Raw genomic sequence first — 17,250 nt, forward strand, 5'->3', positions numbered from 1 at the left:
CAAAGCAAGAGATTCCAACAAAAAACCCAACCAGAGAAAGAGAAACACAGAAACAAGAACAGTAGAGGATTTCACCGGAGTTTATGACTCCGATGACTAGTCGGAGTAGTAGACTCGGCCGCATCTCTACCGCAACAAGCTTTCTCCCTTAAGTGTATCCTTATTTGGAGGAGAGTATAATCAAAAAGTTAAACCAAAAGAAAGATCATATATTGGGTGCTCTGGGCGCCTAGTGCCTTTCAGCTTAACTAGACAGCTTTGCGGTCAAGCTCTCACATTCAATGGTGATAATAAGAATTTTCTAAGGCCACATTTATTCATTACATTACATATAAATACCATAAAATATTTAACTAAGCACTTGAAGGGGGATTTGAGTCATTTGACTCAAAACATTCCCAAGTTATGTTGGGCCATTACATCCTTCCCCCCTTAAAATAAATTTATTCCTCTAACTTATGTACCTTACAACTAAAACAGATAGGAAATGAGGACTTTGAATCAGAACATTCTCAAGTTATGTTGAGTCACAACATCCTGTGAGTCGTACGCAGCGGAATGTATACAGAAAAGTTTTTGTTTGTTCTAGAAAACAGATCTATGTCCTTAACAACTTTGCTTAGTTTATGTTTTAACAATTAAACAGTTAATCACAGGCAGATAAAATAATGCAAAGTATAAAGTTAGAGATGACACCAGGATTTTAGCGAGGAAACACAAGTTGATAAAATATGTCAACTGTAATGGGAAAAACCTCGTGGACTGTGCAGTCCAAAGTAAACCAATCCACTTGCTTGGAACAAAGTATACCGAACTTTGACTCTGGCTCACACCCTATCGTTCTATACCACACCAACCGCTGACAATCCTCTGGCTTTGCGACTTCCTGTCCAACAACAACTTGATCTCAGGCTTACACTTGATATTTGTAAAAGAGTAGCACGTAGATCAGATAGCACTCAGCGAATGCTCCAACCCTTCCAAAGTGTGACTGGGTTTACTTCTGTTCTTCAATCTGTCTCTGAATGATTTAGAAGAAGATCTGTTTTATCTAATCAATGTTAATACAACTGTATGATCTTGATCAGGATTTGAACACAACAACTCTAGACTCACTAGGTGAATATGTGTGGGTTCTAGGAAGACAACAGAAAAATCAATTTTGATTTTCTGAGAGAAATAAATTTCCTAAAGCTTTGAATAATATCTGAATTATAATGTAAAAACTGTCCCATAAACCAATGTATATGACATGGTTTATATAGATTGTAGAATGACCTAATCCCTCTGAAAATAAGGTAAATTTAGTGTATAGGATTTGGTACACTTCTAGACCAACTGGGAAATAAATTGGAAAAAGGAAACTGAAGTTGTATTGCAAACAGGAGTTCTTGAACCGGTTCAAGGATGCTGAACCGGTTCAAGTTTGACAGTGTATCAAACTTGAACATCTTGAACCGGTTCAAGGGAAGCTGAACTGGTTCTGTCACGACCCGACAATTCCAATAAAATCCTCCATTTATTCATATACAAATACATCAAAATACACCCAGGATCAGAAAAATTGCCCTCTTTTATACAAAAATCAATTTCCTCAAAAATACAAAAATTCTCCAATAAATAAAATAAATCCTGCAACGCCAACTCTTCATCCTAAGCCCGTCTCTACGATCCCCGTCCATCTTCGGTACCTGAAACTGGAGGGTGGTGAGATAAAGTCCCAGTAGGAAAAACCATAACAAGAATCTCATGGAGGTTTAATAAAACAGTTTCACAAAACATACATAATCATGTGAGTATATAGACAAAATAAATATGCATTTAATCAAAACATTTCATAAAACATTTAATCAAAACCTCCCCATGCCATTCAAGGTATAGAGAACCCTGCACTGAAAAAGATGAATTTCTCACTGGATCATCAAGTCCTCAAGCTTCCGCTGCGCCCTCTGCAACTCTCGACCCACTCACTATCTGCTCAAACTCTCACTGTTTCTCAAACTCTCTGTCTATCTCGACCTTTCCATCTCTCTCTCTAATTCTTTTTAATTTTTCTCATCTGCCTTTACACTCACTGCACCCACATTAAATTTATAGGCAAATGCACCGACTCCTCACACAAAAGCTCACCACACAGAACCCATTCTCTCTCCTTCTCATCACCACGCAATCCCACTTTCAGCTTAGAAAAACCCATGTAAAGAAATCAAGCCCAAGTCAAAAAGTGGACTGCCAAAATCTCATCATTTCATTTCATTAACACTCTATCAGAGAACCCACGTGAACAAAATAGAGACAAGTGTATTTCTTGGCCAAGCAATTATCCTAGTGGGTCCCAGAAGAAGAAAAATCCATCATTACACTTACACCCATCACTCCATCAGCATACCAAATATATACAACCAAATCAAAAACCCATTACTCTTTCCAATTCGTTGGAACCTTGCTGTGACCTTCACATGCAAAATATATGTATATATATATATATATATATATATATATATATATATTATATATATATATATAATATATAAAAATACCACAACACCAAATCTCTTCGTCAGATGGACCCGCACCAAAAACTTCACAATTCAATCTTTTCATCCTTCCACATTTGGCTGGCCCATTTTTGAGACAAGATACAATAAATATATATATATATATATATAACAAAACCATCAAATAAATATCTTAAGTGGGACCCGAAATCAACCTTAACATTTCCTTTCTATTTCTTCCTTTTCTTTTTAATCCCACGGCTAGCAGCCCTTCCTCCTTCACCATATATATATATATATATATATATATATATATATATATATATATATATATATTATGCAAGTCTCCAATTTAATAAAATAATCAATCTTTGACAATTAAAAGTGATAAATTAAACTAAAAAAAATCCGGATCATCACAGGTTCAAGGTTGGCAGACTTGGATTTCGAATTCCTTCAGCCTTGGTTCATTCTACGGAAATTGTAGACCAACATAGAATGTGTAGAATATCCAACCTTGTATACCTTTCTTCTTGAAATGATGTTCTTACCATTTTCTTTACAAACTTTTCAAATATAGTAAGTTTGAACTCCTTCCCAGTTTGCGGAATCCCTGTTGAACTTGATGACTTGTAGAACAAGTAATTTAAATTACAACTCAACTTGGACTTGTTATGTCTATGATAATTGCCAAAAATAAATAATATCTCACAATCTCCCCCTTTGGCAATTTCGTGACAAAACCCTAAAAACAATTTTTGCAATCTACCCCAAGCAAAAAAATAAATTACATGATTTGCTTAAAGGTAATATGAACACTGTTCTTCTTGGATTCAAAACTTGACCTGTTTCCTGCACATTATCAAGCAACAACTACCAGTGAAGTTTAATAATAAAAAAAAAAAAAAAAAAAACTCCCCCTGAAGTAAATATCCAATTATTTCTTCCCTTATTTTATCTCCCCCTCATATTGACAGGTGGACTCCCTCTTTTTGTAACAAATTGACAAAGGAGTGAAAAGAAAACTAAAACAGTAAATTCCAATTCAAAGAAGTCAATTAAAGCACAATTCAGATAAGCATAATAAAGTCTATGAAAGCATATTCCAGGAATATCCAAAATCAGAAACAAGTTATGCAATAATTAAACAAAACATGATGTCATGATGCATGATTAGTAATAAAATAAAAGCAGCACCATGTCCCCTTAACAACTCAGAGATAAGAAACATCATCCCTAGTCTTCATCACTAAGAAACATCATCCCTAGTCTTCATCACTTTTTTCTTCATCCTCGTCACCACTCTCTGCTGCATCCTCATCCTCCTCATCCTCATCTGTATACTCAGCCTCATCTTCATCATCTCCTTCATCTTCAGCTTGAAGAGACGGATCTGGAGGAAATACAATACTTGTGCCCACTCCAGCGACAATTCATCCTTCTTCCCAAAGTAGCCCAAATTTGCCATAGCAAACAAGTTAAAGAATGCGGCTTTATCTGTCAGAAATCGAGCTGGTATCGTATCTTGATTCACAGAAGAATTCGGTTCACAGATCTTCGGAACAATCTTGGAAAAATTAAGTCCACTAACTGTCGAAGGCAAAGTATGTCCCGATAATTGACAATTTTCCGGAAGGTCAAGAATGGATGCAATATCCTGTTCATTAACTGTATAATTAACTCCAAACAAAGATACAATGAAGTGGAAGTCATGAACTTCACGGATATTAGCATAGAAATAGCTAATCATATCCGGACAATAAAAGCATTTGCTGAGTTTAGTGAAATAAAGCCAATGATGAGCTTTGATGTAGTTCACTAGAGCTTGTCCTGCGGTGTCTTGAAGCTTCTGAAGATTAACATTCCTCTCTGTTTTGATCGGCCCATCCTTGTAAACAGAGTTATACACTTTCCAAGCCTCTGCATTATAAAAATGTGATGCTGTAAATTCAATCCTTTCAGTGCTAGAAACTGAAGGATATCGAATAAGAGCCATGCTTGGAGCTTGAGAACCACTTTGGGGTTCTTGAATAGAAATGCCAGTTCTAGACAATTTAGGAGGCATGTTCTTTAGAAAATTTCTCACTTTGAAGCTTTGAAACTCGTTCAGGAATTTTATCAAATACTTGGTGTGCAACCCCAAAAGTGTTTGTTGTAAACCTTGTTTTGATCTTCACTTTACCCCAAAATCAATCAACAAATGCAAAGTGATATTCACCAAGTACAATCAAGCTTCAATCTCTTCAATCAATTCAAAAGATTAACCAATCCTCTAAGATTTAAACCCAAACTCCACAAACTTCATTAAACCCATTTTTGAAATTTCAGTTTTCACACAACTTCTCCAATCTTTGTTATCAATCTCCAAATATCATGTAATGATCAATGTTATAGCATGGAATGATGACAAAGATGTAATATATATGATGTATATGTATGTGTATATATGAAGGAGGGAGAGAGTGCAAGAGAAATGGAGTGATGTTGCAACAAATGAGGCCTGAAGCATGTATTAAAACCTAAATCCCGTATTCTTGAACCGGTTCAGCCCTCTTGTACCAGTTCAAGAAAGGCAGTGCACTTTAGTGCACAAGACTTGAACCGGTTCTACAATCTTGAACCGGTTCAAGATGGACAGTCACTTGATCGTGGCTAAATGACATGCTTGAACCGGTCCATCCCTCATTGAACCGGTTCAAGACCTCCAGTCTTGAAATAATGATGTTGTTTTCAGAAAATTTTAACACATCAGTGATTAAAACTTGCAACAAAATAAACTAAAAACCTAAAAATCAAAATATTTTTGAATTTTTCAAAATTTTTAATTTTTTTTTTTTTTTGTTTTTTTTTTAATAAGATTAAAAAATAAAATCACCAATCATTAAAACCATCCAATCAACACACGATTCAAAACCATTTAAGAGAATTTTAAAATTATCTCAGAGAACAAATATTTGACTCCACAGACTTTTCAAATCTCAAAAAATAATCACAACATGAAATCAAACTTGCAAATTTTACTGAAAAATTTAGAAATTAATCTAGCAAGTTCATATGTGTGTGTGAAATCCAATCTAATCCATCTTCAGTTGAATTTCAATAGATCATTGTCTAAACCTTATTGATCGAAAAGTATCAAGATAAAATTGTTTTGAGCAATTTTTTTTAATGTGGCTTTCACTCTAAAGAGTAGTCAGCAATTCCCCAACTCAACTTATCTCCACTTTTCGCTTCAATTCATAGTTTAATGGTAGCTTTCGATCAAATCTCAATAGGTAGCATTTTCCTTTTCAACTTATTCAGCACTTTTTCTTCTTTCTTTTCAAGCTGAATATTGTTTTTCAATCTTTTTCTTTTGTTTTTAACTCATATTTTTTTAAACAATAACCTCTATAGCTTTTGTAAACAATAAACCCTAGTCAACAGATTAAAAAAATTTCAACTAAATTTGTCAAAGATGGACTAGTGCACAAAAGTCTATGAACTTAAGAGATTCAAAACTAAAAATCCCTTAAACAATGCAAATCATCTTTTAATGTATAGATTACAGACAGAGAATCTATATTTATTCAAAATATCATGTGTATCAATTTGCATTCAAAGATAGATCATAAATTCTTCAAAAGAATTTTTACATGCATATCAAGAAGATTATGATCAGAAAAACACACCCTAACCAAACCCTAACAAATGATCCAATGGCCACAAAATTTTCTTTCAAACACACGCCATGATCACTGAATTTTGTAGGACTTAATTTAAGGGTGAAGTCCCCTTGGAAACCTGTTCCAATGACTTAATAGGCACATAATTGATCAAATCAGACTTTTTGATCCACACAGTTCTCACTCTTACTTCCTGAAATTCTTTTTCTCTCTTTACCTCTTTCTTAAGTAAAATTCCAGTTCTAGAAACCTTGGATGTCAATTTCTTTTTTCCCTTTAGAATGCACCTTGTTCTTATCATGAGAAGATTTAGAATCAATTTTAGAAAAATCTTTCTTTTTCCTATGAAGGCATGAGTTATACTTATGTCCATTTTTTCCACAAAAAGTGCAATGCAACAATTTAGGCACATAAGACATAGCAGAATGTGATGCATCAGGCAAACATGGTTTAGGCATAATAGCAGATTTAACAAATATTGTTTTACCTTGATTACTAGAAGAACCTTTAACAAATCCTTCCCCTGTTTTATCATTCACATCCTTACCCATGTTGATCATCTTATTCAAATTGTGTTGACTCATATTGAACCCTTTCAGTTTATCTCTTTCAGATTTCAACTCAATTTCAAGATAATCCATTTTCAAAGCAAGACATTCCTTTAATGAGTTAACAACACTTACCTTATCCTCAAGAATGATAATCTGTTTCTCAAGCTCAATAATGACTGACTCTCTTTCAATAGCCTTCTGTTTGCCTTCAGCAATCTGTTTCTTTAGATCTTCATTCTCTCCTTTTGCTTAGATAAGCTCCTTTACTAGCTTATTGATTGCCTGTTTGACTTCAATGGTTTCTTTGACCATCTTCTTCAACCTTTCCTTGTCCTTTTCAGCTTCTTCAATCTGTTCATCATGAACTTCATTGTCTTCATTATCTGAACTGTCAGAGTCAGATAAATGAACGACATGAGGACCCCTATCAAGAAAAGAGACATGAAAAATCATTAGTATCATCCTGAGGAGAATCACTATCGCTTAAAGTAGAATTTTCAGACATAGAAACTTTCATTACTTTCCCTTTATTCCTATCCTTTTGTTCTTTCTTAGGACTAGGACAAACAGTGGATGTATGGCCTTTGCCACCACAATTGCAGCATGTGAATTCAGTTTCTTTGGATTCTTCTACTTTCTTTTCATTAAACCTAAACTTTAATGTTTTGTCAAAGTTTTTAAGATCAGCCATGTTGTTATTCCTTCTTTTTTGTTGCTTTTGCAAAATCTGACTGAATTGCCTTGACAAGAATGCAATGTCATCATCAGAGTCATCATTTACAGAATTCTCAACCTGTGTAGTTTTTAAAGCAAGATTTTTCTCCTTCTGATTTAAATCAAAATTCTGCATCTCAAAAGTTTTTAATGAACCAACCATCTCGTCAACTCGACAGGTAGTCAAATCCCAATGTTCAGAGATGGTCTCAACCCTAATCTAAAATCTCTTAGGTAAAGACCTTAAGATTTTTTCACAGATTTTTTTATCACTAACTTTTTTTCCAAGTGACGCAGTTCAGAGATTATTTCAAGAAGATTAGAATAAAAGTCAAAAAGGATTCATCTTCTTTCATCACAATGTTGCCAAATTTATGAGAGAGCAACTGAATTTGGACAACTTCACTTTTTAAAGTTCCTTCGTGAGTAACCTGCAAAATATCCCAAGCTTCTTTAGCAGTTTTACAATCAGAAATTCTAGCATATTCAGATGGAACAACAGAATTAATAATTGAATATAAAGCTTTGCCATTAGCATCATTACGCTCAGTTTCAATAGCAGTAAAAGCAAAATTATCTTTTAACTCTTTGACTATTTTACCATCCGCAGTTGTATCTACTGTTGGAGGTGTATAGCCAGACTCAACTATTGCCCAAGTTTTACCACCAGAATTTTGCAAATAGGCTTTCATCTTTGATTTCCAAAAATTATAATTATCTCCTTCAAATAAAGGATCACGTTGATTAGAACCGCCCTTTTTCAACGCATAAGACATGATTAAAACAATTTTTTTATCACAAAACAAAACTTTCCAACAAGGATCAACTCAATGTATAGAGGATGGCTCTGATACCAAATTGTGAGTCGTACGCAGCGGAATGTATACAGAAAAGTTTTTGTTTGTTCTAGAAAACAGATCTGTGTCCTTAACAACTTTGCTTAGTTTATGTTTTAATAATTAAACAGTTAATCACATGCAGATAAAATAATGCAAAGTATAAAGTTAGAGATGACACCGGGATTTTAGTGAGGAAACCCCAGTTGATAAAATACGTCAACTGTAATGGGAAAAACCTCGTGAACTGTGCAGTCCAAAGTAAACCAATCCAATATGCTTGGAACAAAGTATACCGAACTTTGACTCTGGCTCACACCCTATCGTTTTACACCACACCAAACGCTGACAATCCTCTGGCTTTGCGACTCCCGTCCAACAGCAACTTGATCTCAGGCTTACACTTGATATTTATAGAAGAGTAGCACGTAGATCAGACAGCACTCAGCGAATGCTCCAACCCTTCCAAAGTGTGACTGCGTTTACTTCTGTTCTTCAATCTGTCTCTGAATGATTTAGAAAAAGATCTGCTTTATCTGATCAATGCTAATACAACTGTATGATCACGATCGGGATTTGAACACCACAACTCTAGACTCACTAGGTGAATATGTGTGGGTTCTAGGAAGACAACAGAAAAATCAACTTTGATCTGAGAGAAATAAACTTCCTAAGGCTTTGAATAATATCTGAATTATAATGTAATAGCCGTCCCATAAACCAATGTATATGACATAGTTTATATAGATTATAGAATGACCTAATCCCTCTGAAAATAAGGTAAATTTCGTGTATAGGATTTGGTACACTTCTAGACCAACTGGGAAATAAATTGGAAAAAGGAAACTGAAGTTGTATTGCAAACAGGAGTTCTTGAACCGGTTCAAGGATGCTGAACCGGTTCAAGGATGCTGAACCGGTTCAAGTTTGATAGTGTATCAAACTTGAACATCTTGAACCGGTTCAAGGAAGCTGAACCAGTTCAAGGTTGGCAGACTTGGATTTCGAATTCCTTCAGCCTTGGTTCATTCTACGGAAATTGTAGACCAACATGGAATGTGTAGAATATCCAACCTTGTATACCTTTCTTCCTAAAATGATGTTCTTACCATTTTCTTCACAAACTCTTCAAATATAGTAAGTTTGAACTCCTTCCCAGTTGTGGAATCCCTGTTGAACTTGATGTTGTAGAACAAGTAATTTAAATTACAACTCAACTTAGACTTGTTATATCTACGATAATTGTCAAAAATAAATAATATCTCACACCCCCCCCCCCCCCCCCCTCAAAAGAAATTTAGTCCTCTAACTTATGTGCCTCACAATTAAAACAGATGGGATACTTGATTTCATCCTCACATTCCAATGGCATCCTCTGCGAAGTGATACTACAAAAGAACTTTCACCATCAGTATTACCTTTGATTGCAGGACTTTGTTATTTTCCTTCCCCTACTTTAAGAATTCAACTTCCATCTGGTCTCACACAGTCTGAAAAGAATTTTTCATAGAGTACCTCAACAATTCCCCAGGGTAAAGATTCATCCTCCAGGGTCAATATTGTTTGTCCCTTTCCATCAATGTTCTACTTCACCTTCCAACATAAATACTGCTAATAAAGCCCTCTGCTCATCAGCATGTCTCTTCACCTTAAATTTTCTCCAACTGCATTATAACTTCTACAGTTCACGCCAAATCTAGATTTTTAGAGGATGCAACTTTTACAATTCATTCCAAATCCAAATAATACAATTCCAAGTTGATAAGCCAAACTAGCAAATGATTGAAAGGAACACATTAATTACGAGAAACAAAAAGGTAAATCACTAAATTGCTTACCTCGAGGGAATCCGGGTGCAATTGGCAATCATGAGATTTCACATGATCTGCAATCAATCGAACAGCCTCTATGGTAGCTTCACCACCATGTTTTCCCTCATTGGTAAAAAGTGACTTAACAGTTGCACAACAGAGTTTTCTGTCAACAAAGAGTAGAGATTGTTGCAATAAAGCGTGAGCAAAATGCCCTCTCCGTAGAATCCTACAAATAATTGTATAAATGCTAAAAAAACAATAACAATAGACATAGCAACACCTTACAACATCATCTTGGGAGCTTATATTCTTGATAACAGCAACTAATAAATTCTCATGGAAGTTGAAGTGAGGAACTGCATCTAGCAAAGTGCACGTACAACGAACAGACACACGGTGAAATGAGGCCTGCTGTTCTAAGGCTATCAACCTCTGGAGGTATGCCTGTTAGTGTACATAAGGAGATCTTTCACCAATCAGCATCATGAGCTTGTACATAATATATACAGAGACATGCATATAAAGATAAACAAATACATATGTGTGTGTTTGTGTAACATAAAAACTATGCCAACAACATGCAAGAGTGATGACACACACATGCATCAGTTTATATGCAGACACACTCCAAACCGTCTTATATACGAGGCTTCAATTGCCAGGCACAGTTTAAGGCTTATTCAATCAACTTTAAACAAATGTTTTGAACTGAGTTTGCAATTCAGAGAAGATCCACTTCAGAGTTCAGACCAGCTCACCCAGACAGATGTGTCTAAATTCACAATTTGAACTGTCAGATTGGATTTTACAGACCTCAGCCACGAATCAATGAATGGTAAAAACTCTACTACTATCGTTTAATGGCTGATCCCATGGCCCCTAAACCTTCCAGACCGGCCTGGAGAGTGCAGGTCTGGGGTGGATCAAAACTTGCAATTTAGATATGATTCTAATGATTAAGAGCAAATGGACAACAATTATCAATGAACTCATCAATGGCAGGTGTAAGTTTTTCTACAATGTTTCCTTCTAAACAGTAGTGTTGGCATATGTGCAGGAGAATTAGTTTAAAAATAATTCAACAAATTCTTAATTTCTCATAATATATGAAACACTTTTAAATTGATGTTCATTTAGGATCAAATCTTGAAAGACAGAGACAGTGAACGACCAAGGAGATTTAAATGTCTGTCTACAGCGCAAGCAAATATAATGAAATTAACCAGCATTTCATTATTTAAAAAAGAAAGAAAAAATATATATACAGTTTCTAATGAGACAAGAAAGCCTCAGGAGAATTAGGTGTAAAAAAAAATTTACAGCAAATTCTTAACCTCAGAAGATATGATAAGCTTTTGGATTGATGTCCGTTTAGGATCAAATCTGAAAGATAAATGTAGTGAACAACCACAGGAGATTTAAATGTCTACATAAAAAGCAAATATAATGAAGTAAACCAGCATTTCGTTATTATTAAATAGAACTGATTTTATAGTGAGAGAAGAAAGCCTTACTTTCAAGAAGTGACTTAATCTATATAAGACCAATAGCTAAGATTAGTAAAGAAAATATAATATCAGTACTGCAAGTCGGCAACACAAAATATGAAGTAACTCAGTATATAGCAATAAAAGATAAGAACTGCAATAAACAAAACCTAGTTATTTGGTGTGATGTAGAGATGACAAGGGTGAGAGAGAAGATGGAGAGGGAGGGAGGGGGGAAAAGTGTTGCATAGACACCGACTTGTGCTTTGAGAAATACTCATCCTGAACAGAGCTCAATATAATGCTTCCATGTGATCTAAAGTAGTTCTAGACTGATACCAATCTTGAAAAAGGACAAATCGTATCCCAACCTCAAAAATGGGAAACCCCAACTTTTAGATAACAGCTTCTTCACATATTTATCAAGCTTCTAACAATAAAAATATAGTAAGCAATTAGCTAGTAACGTGATAACGCATGTCAAGAGTTCAACCATGAGGTCCATGATACATAGAAATCCAAGTGCATTTCAATTTACTGTGGTATGTCCAACTCCTAACTGATACTATATCAAACACAACAAGAAAATAATTGCCCTTACTCGTGCAGGGATTGACAAAATTTTCATATGTTTGTTGGGATAAGGTTAAAAAGATACCTTTATGGTTATTAATATCTTTTGAACTAAGAAATTTTTTGAGACGTTGTTTATTCTTTTTCTCAGATAAAAGTGTAGAACAAACTTAGCTTCTACCAGTAACATCTGAAAAACTGATATAATACTGACAACAGTTAAGATATCCAAAAATTTAAAGAAAAACTTCCCTCCGAATTCATACAAAACAGAAAACTCCTAGTAGAGGAATGAAATTCCTATCAAACAGGTTTCCACTACCATCACATAAACATAAAATGAAATTATACAACCAGCTGAAATTTAAGTTCTCTGTCAAGAAAGTATTGCACAAGTAGGCCTTGGTACAAAAGCATCCACTTCATGTTTGTACAATTCCACATATATTACTAACAACCAAGTTCAGCAATAAAAAACAGGAATGCATTTTAAAATAAGGAACCAAATACCATATCAACCATTAAAATCTAGATTGAAATCAACACTCCTTTCAAATTAAAATATTCAGTTCCATAAAATGCCAAGTCAAACCTTATATGCGGACAGGAGGGTAGATTCATAGTACCGCATTTTCTTGACAGCCTTTGAAACAACCATTTCCTGTTCCTTTTCAGTGGGCAGCCTGATCTTGTAGCTATAGTGCACATGGGGAGAGAGAGAGAGAGAGAGAGAGAGAGAGAGAGAGTAAAGATTTGGACCATAACAAAAGAAGGAAAATAATACATATACGTATATAGTAAAAAATGTGCAGAAAGCACTGTGAAATAAAAACAATATTCTACCCAAGAATGATGTCTCTGAAAACAGCCAACAAAGACTTTAGTCCAAGTGCAACTATAGCATGATCTCCGTCTTTTGAGAGCTGCAGCATCTCTCTAAGAGATTTGATATTTGATTCTGGGTCCGTAAGCAGAGTTGTTCCCAACTCTGCAAGTCTATACTTTTTTCCTTCGTTGGCTTCTTCAGCTGAGAGATCTTTTTTCACCTCAGCCTAAACAAAGAAAATATACCGTTTCAGAATAAACAATTACTCATAAAACAATTGGAGAGAATCTGCTTTCACTCCAAAAGTAAAACACGGTAAGAAAAGCAAATTATGGAAAAATTAATAATGGCAATCAATTTTTGTAGCTAGAATGAAACAATGTCTCGTACACTCCCGATCATCAATCCCAGCTTCGAGCAGTTTGTACATATATATTAGTATCTTCTCAAATATGTAATAATAGATAATAAAGAAAAACAATCAATGTAAATAATTCCTTTGGGGGGGGGGGGATTCAGTTAGATCTTTTCACTCCAGAAAAAAACTATGATTGGGGAAAGAGAAGCAGAGTGGCATATAGTTCAAACAGATAAGACTACAAACATTCAGTCCCAAATAATGTCTTTCTACGCTACAGCAAACAGCAAAATCACAAGTGCACAAATTTTAGTGAGATTGTACTGCATTAGCTTATATTTTTTCCTTTCCTGACAAATGTAATGCATCATATTTTAACTATCATGAGATAGCCTTGATCCACATGATATCCAAAGAAGTGGCACGTCAAGTACAAAAATGCATTTCAGGGCTTCACACTTCCATTCGAATCTGTGCGCCTATTTTTCCAATATATCAATAAACAAAATCACTTGCAAAAGTTGTCTATGGAAATACCTGAACTTCAGCCTGAGGGGTTTGTTGTTGCACTTCATCTTCTTCTATAACCACCTTCTCTTGTTGCTTTGCCTCTTTCCTCATTTTCTTAAGCTTCGCCCGCTTTTCTGCTTTTGTCAACTTCACAACACTTTTATTTCCATGATCACCATCGGCTTCATTTTCACTCTCACTTGGTGCAATTTTAGATGTTTTTGATACTATATTGTAACCAAAAGGAACCAAAATATGTGAAAATTAGTTCTCTACATATACTTGAAACAATGTCTAAAAGGCATTTGAGAAGAAAAGGACAAAAAAAATAAACTGTAAAATACCCGTCCTGTAGTAAAGTTTTCCATCTAAAGTCTTCACAGGAAGGGCATCCACAGGATCAACTTCAAGCCCTTTGTCCTCCCTTTCTTTCTCTACCGACTTCTTTCTCGACCGCTTCTCATATAAAGACTCCAAAGCATCTTCTTTTACATCAGCAACACGTTTAACATGCCTTTCAAAGTAAAATGAGATTGATCAATTGCACAGAGTAAAAAATCCATTAACAAAAAGGGTAAAAAAAGAAAAAGCCTCACAAATTAATAGAAACTGGGAGATTTCGTTTGTCATCTCCTCAAGTGGTCATTTAAAATTCAATTTTTGGCATAAAGAAGACTAAAAAAAATAAGGACTTTAGTTTCTTGATTTTTTTTTTTTCTCTATAATTTTTGCACGATGAACTGTATGCAAAAATTTGGAGCTACTTTCCCATAACACCAGAGAGTATAATTGCCCACCATTTTCACCATTTTAAGCATAGAAACCGAAAAACAAAACTACAGTTGCAGTTTTCGTAAAAGTAAAACTATATATAATATGGAATAACTTTAGTTTGGAAGATGTATGTATACACACTTGGTAATGGATTGCGTATCCAATTTGGAGACGAAGCCAACATAGTCACGATTCTCGTTGACAAACTGCAAGTCCTCACCGGAGACTTCAATTTCGTCCTCAAAAATATCTGGGGGGAGCTCAAGAGGTAGTACAATCTTATTCTTCTTGCCCATTTACATAAGGTCGTGTGTATATATATATCAATGGATTCAATGAAGCCCTAGAGGTTTCTGCAGCAATGAAATTATCTGGGTAATTAGAAATTTAACGTTTCAAAGTTCAAACCAACAAAAGACTAATCAGAAGCAAACCTGTATACTTTATGTGTGCGTCCGTGGCTCTGTGCATATGTGAATCTATATATTTATATATACACACACATGTTATGTGATAGATGATACGTATGCGAAGAGGAAAGAGAAAGAGACAGAAACAGAAATAGAGAAACGGCTACCTGGTTGTGAATGGCGGTTTAAAAGATACACTGGCGGAGGGAACCCTAACGAGAGTTCATAGCAAGACTAGGGATGATGACATCAGATGGAAAATAGCTCCCGCCCTGTCGGGCATTTGACCCGACCCGTTCAAAACAGTATTGAGTTTGAAAACCGGCTTGACATATTCGGACCGAATTGCAGTCAATCCGACCCGATAATGGAATGAATTCTTGCACAGTCAATTCATACTTAAAATCGGGTCTTTTCGGGAGCCGCGGACCATTCCCGCGTACTTAAAATCACCTTTTATGCTTGTGTGCACATTCGTTTCAACCTAGAAATGCATTAGTGATTTTCTGTTTTCAATTCCAATTTTTATTTCCAATAGTACTCTTTGGATTTATTTTGGAATGCCAAATAGTTATGCATTTTTAAGGTTCTTCAAGTTTCACTAACTTGTGCAAGTTGCGAGATTTATCCAATCAGAGGCTGTAATTCTAACCTGGTCCTTAAATTTGCCATACTGTAAAATCTCATGCCCTAAAAATGCAGCATGATCAGAATAGACAACGACTTTAGACCTTAAGAGATATGACCGAAATTTTCACCATTTTAAACATAGAAACCAAAAAACAAAACTACTATTTCAGTTTTCGTAAAAGTAAAACTATATATAATATGGAATAACTTTAGTTTGGAAGATGTATGTAAACACACTTGGTAATGGATTGGGTAACCAATTTGGAGACGAAGCCAGCATAGTCACGATTCTTGTTGACAAACTGCAAGTCCTCATCGGAGACTTCAATTTCGTCCTCAGAAATATCTGGGGGGGAGCTCAGGAGGTAGTACAATCTTATTCTTCTTGCCCATTTACATAAGGTCGTGTGTATATATATATCAATGGATTCAATGAAGCCCTAGAGGTTTCTACAACAATGAAATTAACTGGATAATTAGAAATTTAATGTTTCAAAGTTCAAACCAACAAAAGGCTAATCAGAAGCAAACCTGTATACTCTATGTGTGCGTCTGTGGCTCTGTGCATATGTGAATCTATATATTTATATATACACACACATGTTATGTGATGGATGATACGTATGCGAAGAGGAAAGAGAAAGAGACAGAAACAGAAATAGAGAAACGACTACCTGGTTGTGAATGGCCGTTTAAAAGATACACTGGCGGAGGGAACCCTAACGAGAGTTCATACCAAGACTAGGGATGATGACATCAGATGGAAAATAGCTCCCGCCCTGTCGGGCATTTGACCCGACCCGTTCAAAACAGTATTGAGTTTGAAAACCGGCTTGACATATTCAGACCGAATTGCAGTCAATCCGACCCGATAATGGAATGAATTATTGCACAGTCAATTCATACTTAAAATCGGGTCTTTTTGGCAGCCGTGGACCATTCCCGCGTACTTAAAATCCCCTTTTATGCTTGCGTGCACATTCGTTTCAACCTAGAAATGCATTAGTGATTTTCTGTTTTCAGTTCCAATTTTTATTTCCAGTAGTACTCTTCGGATTTATTTTGGAATGCCAAATAGTTATGCATTTTTAAGGTTCTTCAAGTTTCCCTAACTTGTGCAAGTTGCAAGATTTATCCAATCAGAGACTGTAATTCTAACCTGGTCCTTAAATTTGCCATACTGTAAAATCTCATGAGCCAAAAATGCAGCATGATCAGAATAGACAACGACTTTAGACCTTAAGAGATATGACCGAAATTTTCACCATTTTAAACATAGAAATCAAAAAACAAAACTACTGTTTCAGTTTTCGTAAAAGTAAAACTATATATAATATGGAATAACTTTAGTTTGGAAGATGTATGTAAACACACTTGGTAATGGATTGGGTATCCAATTTGGAGACGAAGCCAGCATAGTCACGATTCTCGTTGAGTCCTCATCGGAGACTTCAATTTCGTCCTCAGAAATATCTGGGGGGAGCTCAGGAGGTAGTACAATCTTATTCTTCTTGCCCATTTACATAAGGTCGTGTGTATATATATATATCAATGGATTCAATGAAGCCCTAGAGGTTTCTACAGCAATAAAATTAACTGGATAA

General features: G+C 35.3%; 1 protein-coding gene across 8 annotated transcripts; it reads right to left on the reverse strand.

The window, feature by feature from the left end:
- Nucleotides 1–1,500: 1,500 nt before the first annotated feature.
- Nucleotides 1,501–16,979, reverse strand: LOC132300261 (nucleolar complex-associated protein 3-like). Of its 8 annotated transcripts, none has more exons than XR_009480366.1 (10): nucleotides 15,184–16,979; nucleotides 14,748–14,959; nucleotides 14,177–14,346; nucleotides 13,860–14,059; nucleotides 12,982–13,190; nucleotides 12,731–12,833; nucleotides 10,359–10,522; nucleotides 10,103–10,241; nucleotides 6,847–7,859; nucleotides 1,501–1,697 (listed from the first exon to the last, which is right to left on the reverse strand). XR_009480366.1 is itself a non-coding variant. In XM_059797274.1 (10 exons), exons 3-10 carry the CDS (start codon nucleotides 14,900–14,902, stop codon nucleotides 7,734–7,736), a joined length of 1,266 nt encoding a protein of 421 aa, XP_059653257.1. In that variant the 5' UTR covers nucleotides 14,903–14,959; nucleotides 15,041–15,085; nucleotides 15,184–16,979; the 3' UTR covers nucleotides 2,850–7,733. The 8 variants fall into 8 exon arrangements, 5 of the variants coding, with proteins under 5 accessions (XP_059653257.1, XP_059653256.1, XP_059653260.1 ...); XR_009480364.1 differs by lacking the exon at nucleotides 1,501–1,697 and adding an exon at nucleotides 2,850–3,350; XR_009480365.1 differs by lacking the exon at nucleotides 1,501–1,697 and adding an exon at nucleotides 2,850–4,418.
- Between the last annotated feature and the right edge of the window lie 271 nt (nucleotides 16,980–17,250).

Source organism: Cornus florida, unplaced genomic scaffold, assembly GCF_030987335.1.
Source record: "Cornus florida cultivar Cherokee Brave unplaced genomic scaffold, ASM3098733v1 CherokeeBrave_3.0.0_Hap2_Chr03, whole genome shotgun sequence".
NCBI lineage: Eukaryota > Viridiplantae > Streptophyta > Magnoliopsida > Cornales > Cornaceae > Cornus > Cornus florida.

Bases quoted from the DNA above. Each gene is read 5' to 3' on its own strand.
- LOC132300261 (XM_059797273.1), bottom strand. From the start codon at position 14,902: ATGGGCAAGAAGAATAAGATTGTACTACCTCTTGAGCTCCCCCCAGAT. The intron at 14,347-14,747 runs GTGTGTATACAT...TTACTTTGAAAG, and splicing joins GATACGCAATCCATTACCAA to GCATGTTAAACGTGTTGCTG. The intron at 10,523-12,730 runs GTTTGACTTGGC...GTACACTAACAG, and splicing joins CCCTCCTGTCCGCATATAAG to GCATACCTCCAGAGGTTGAT.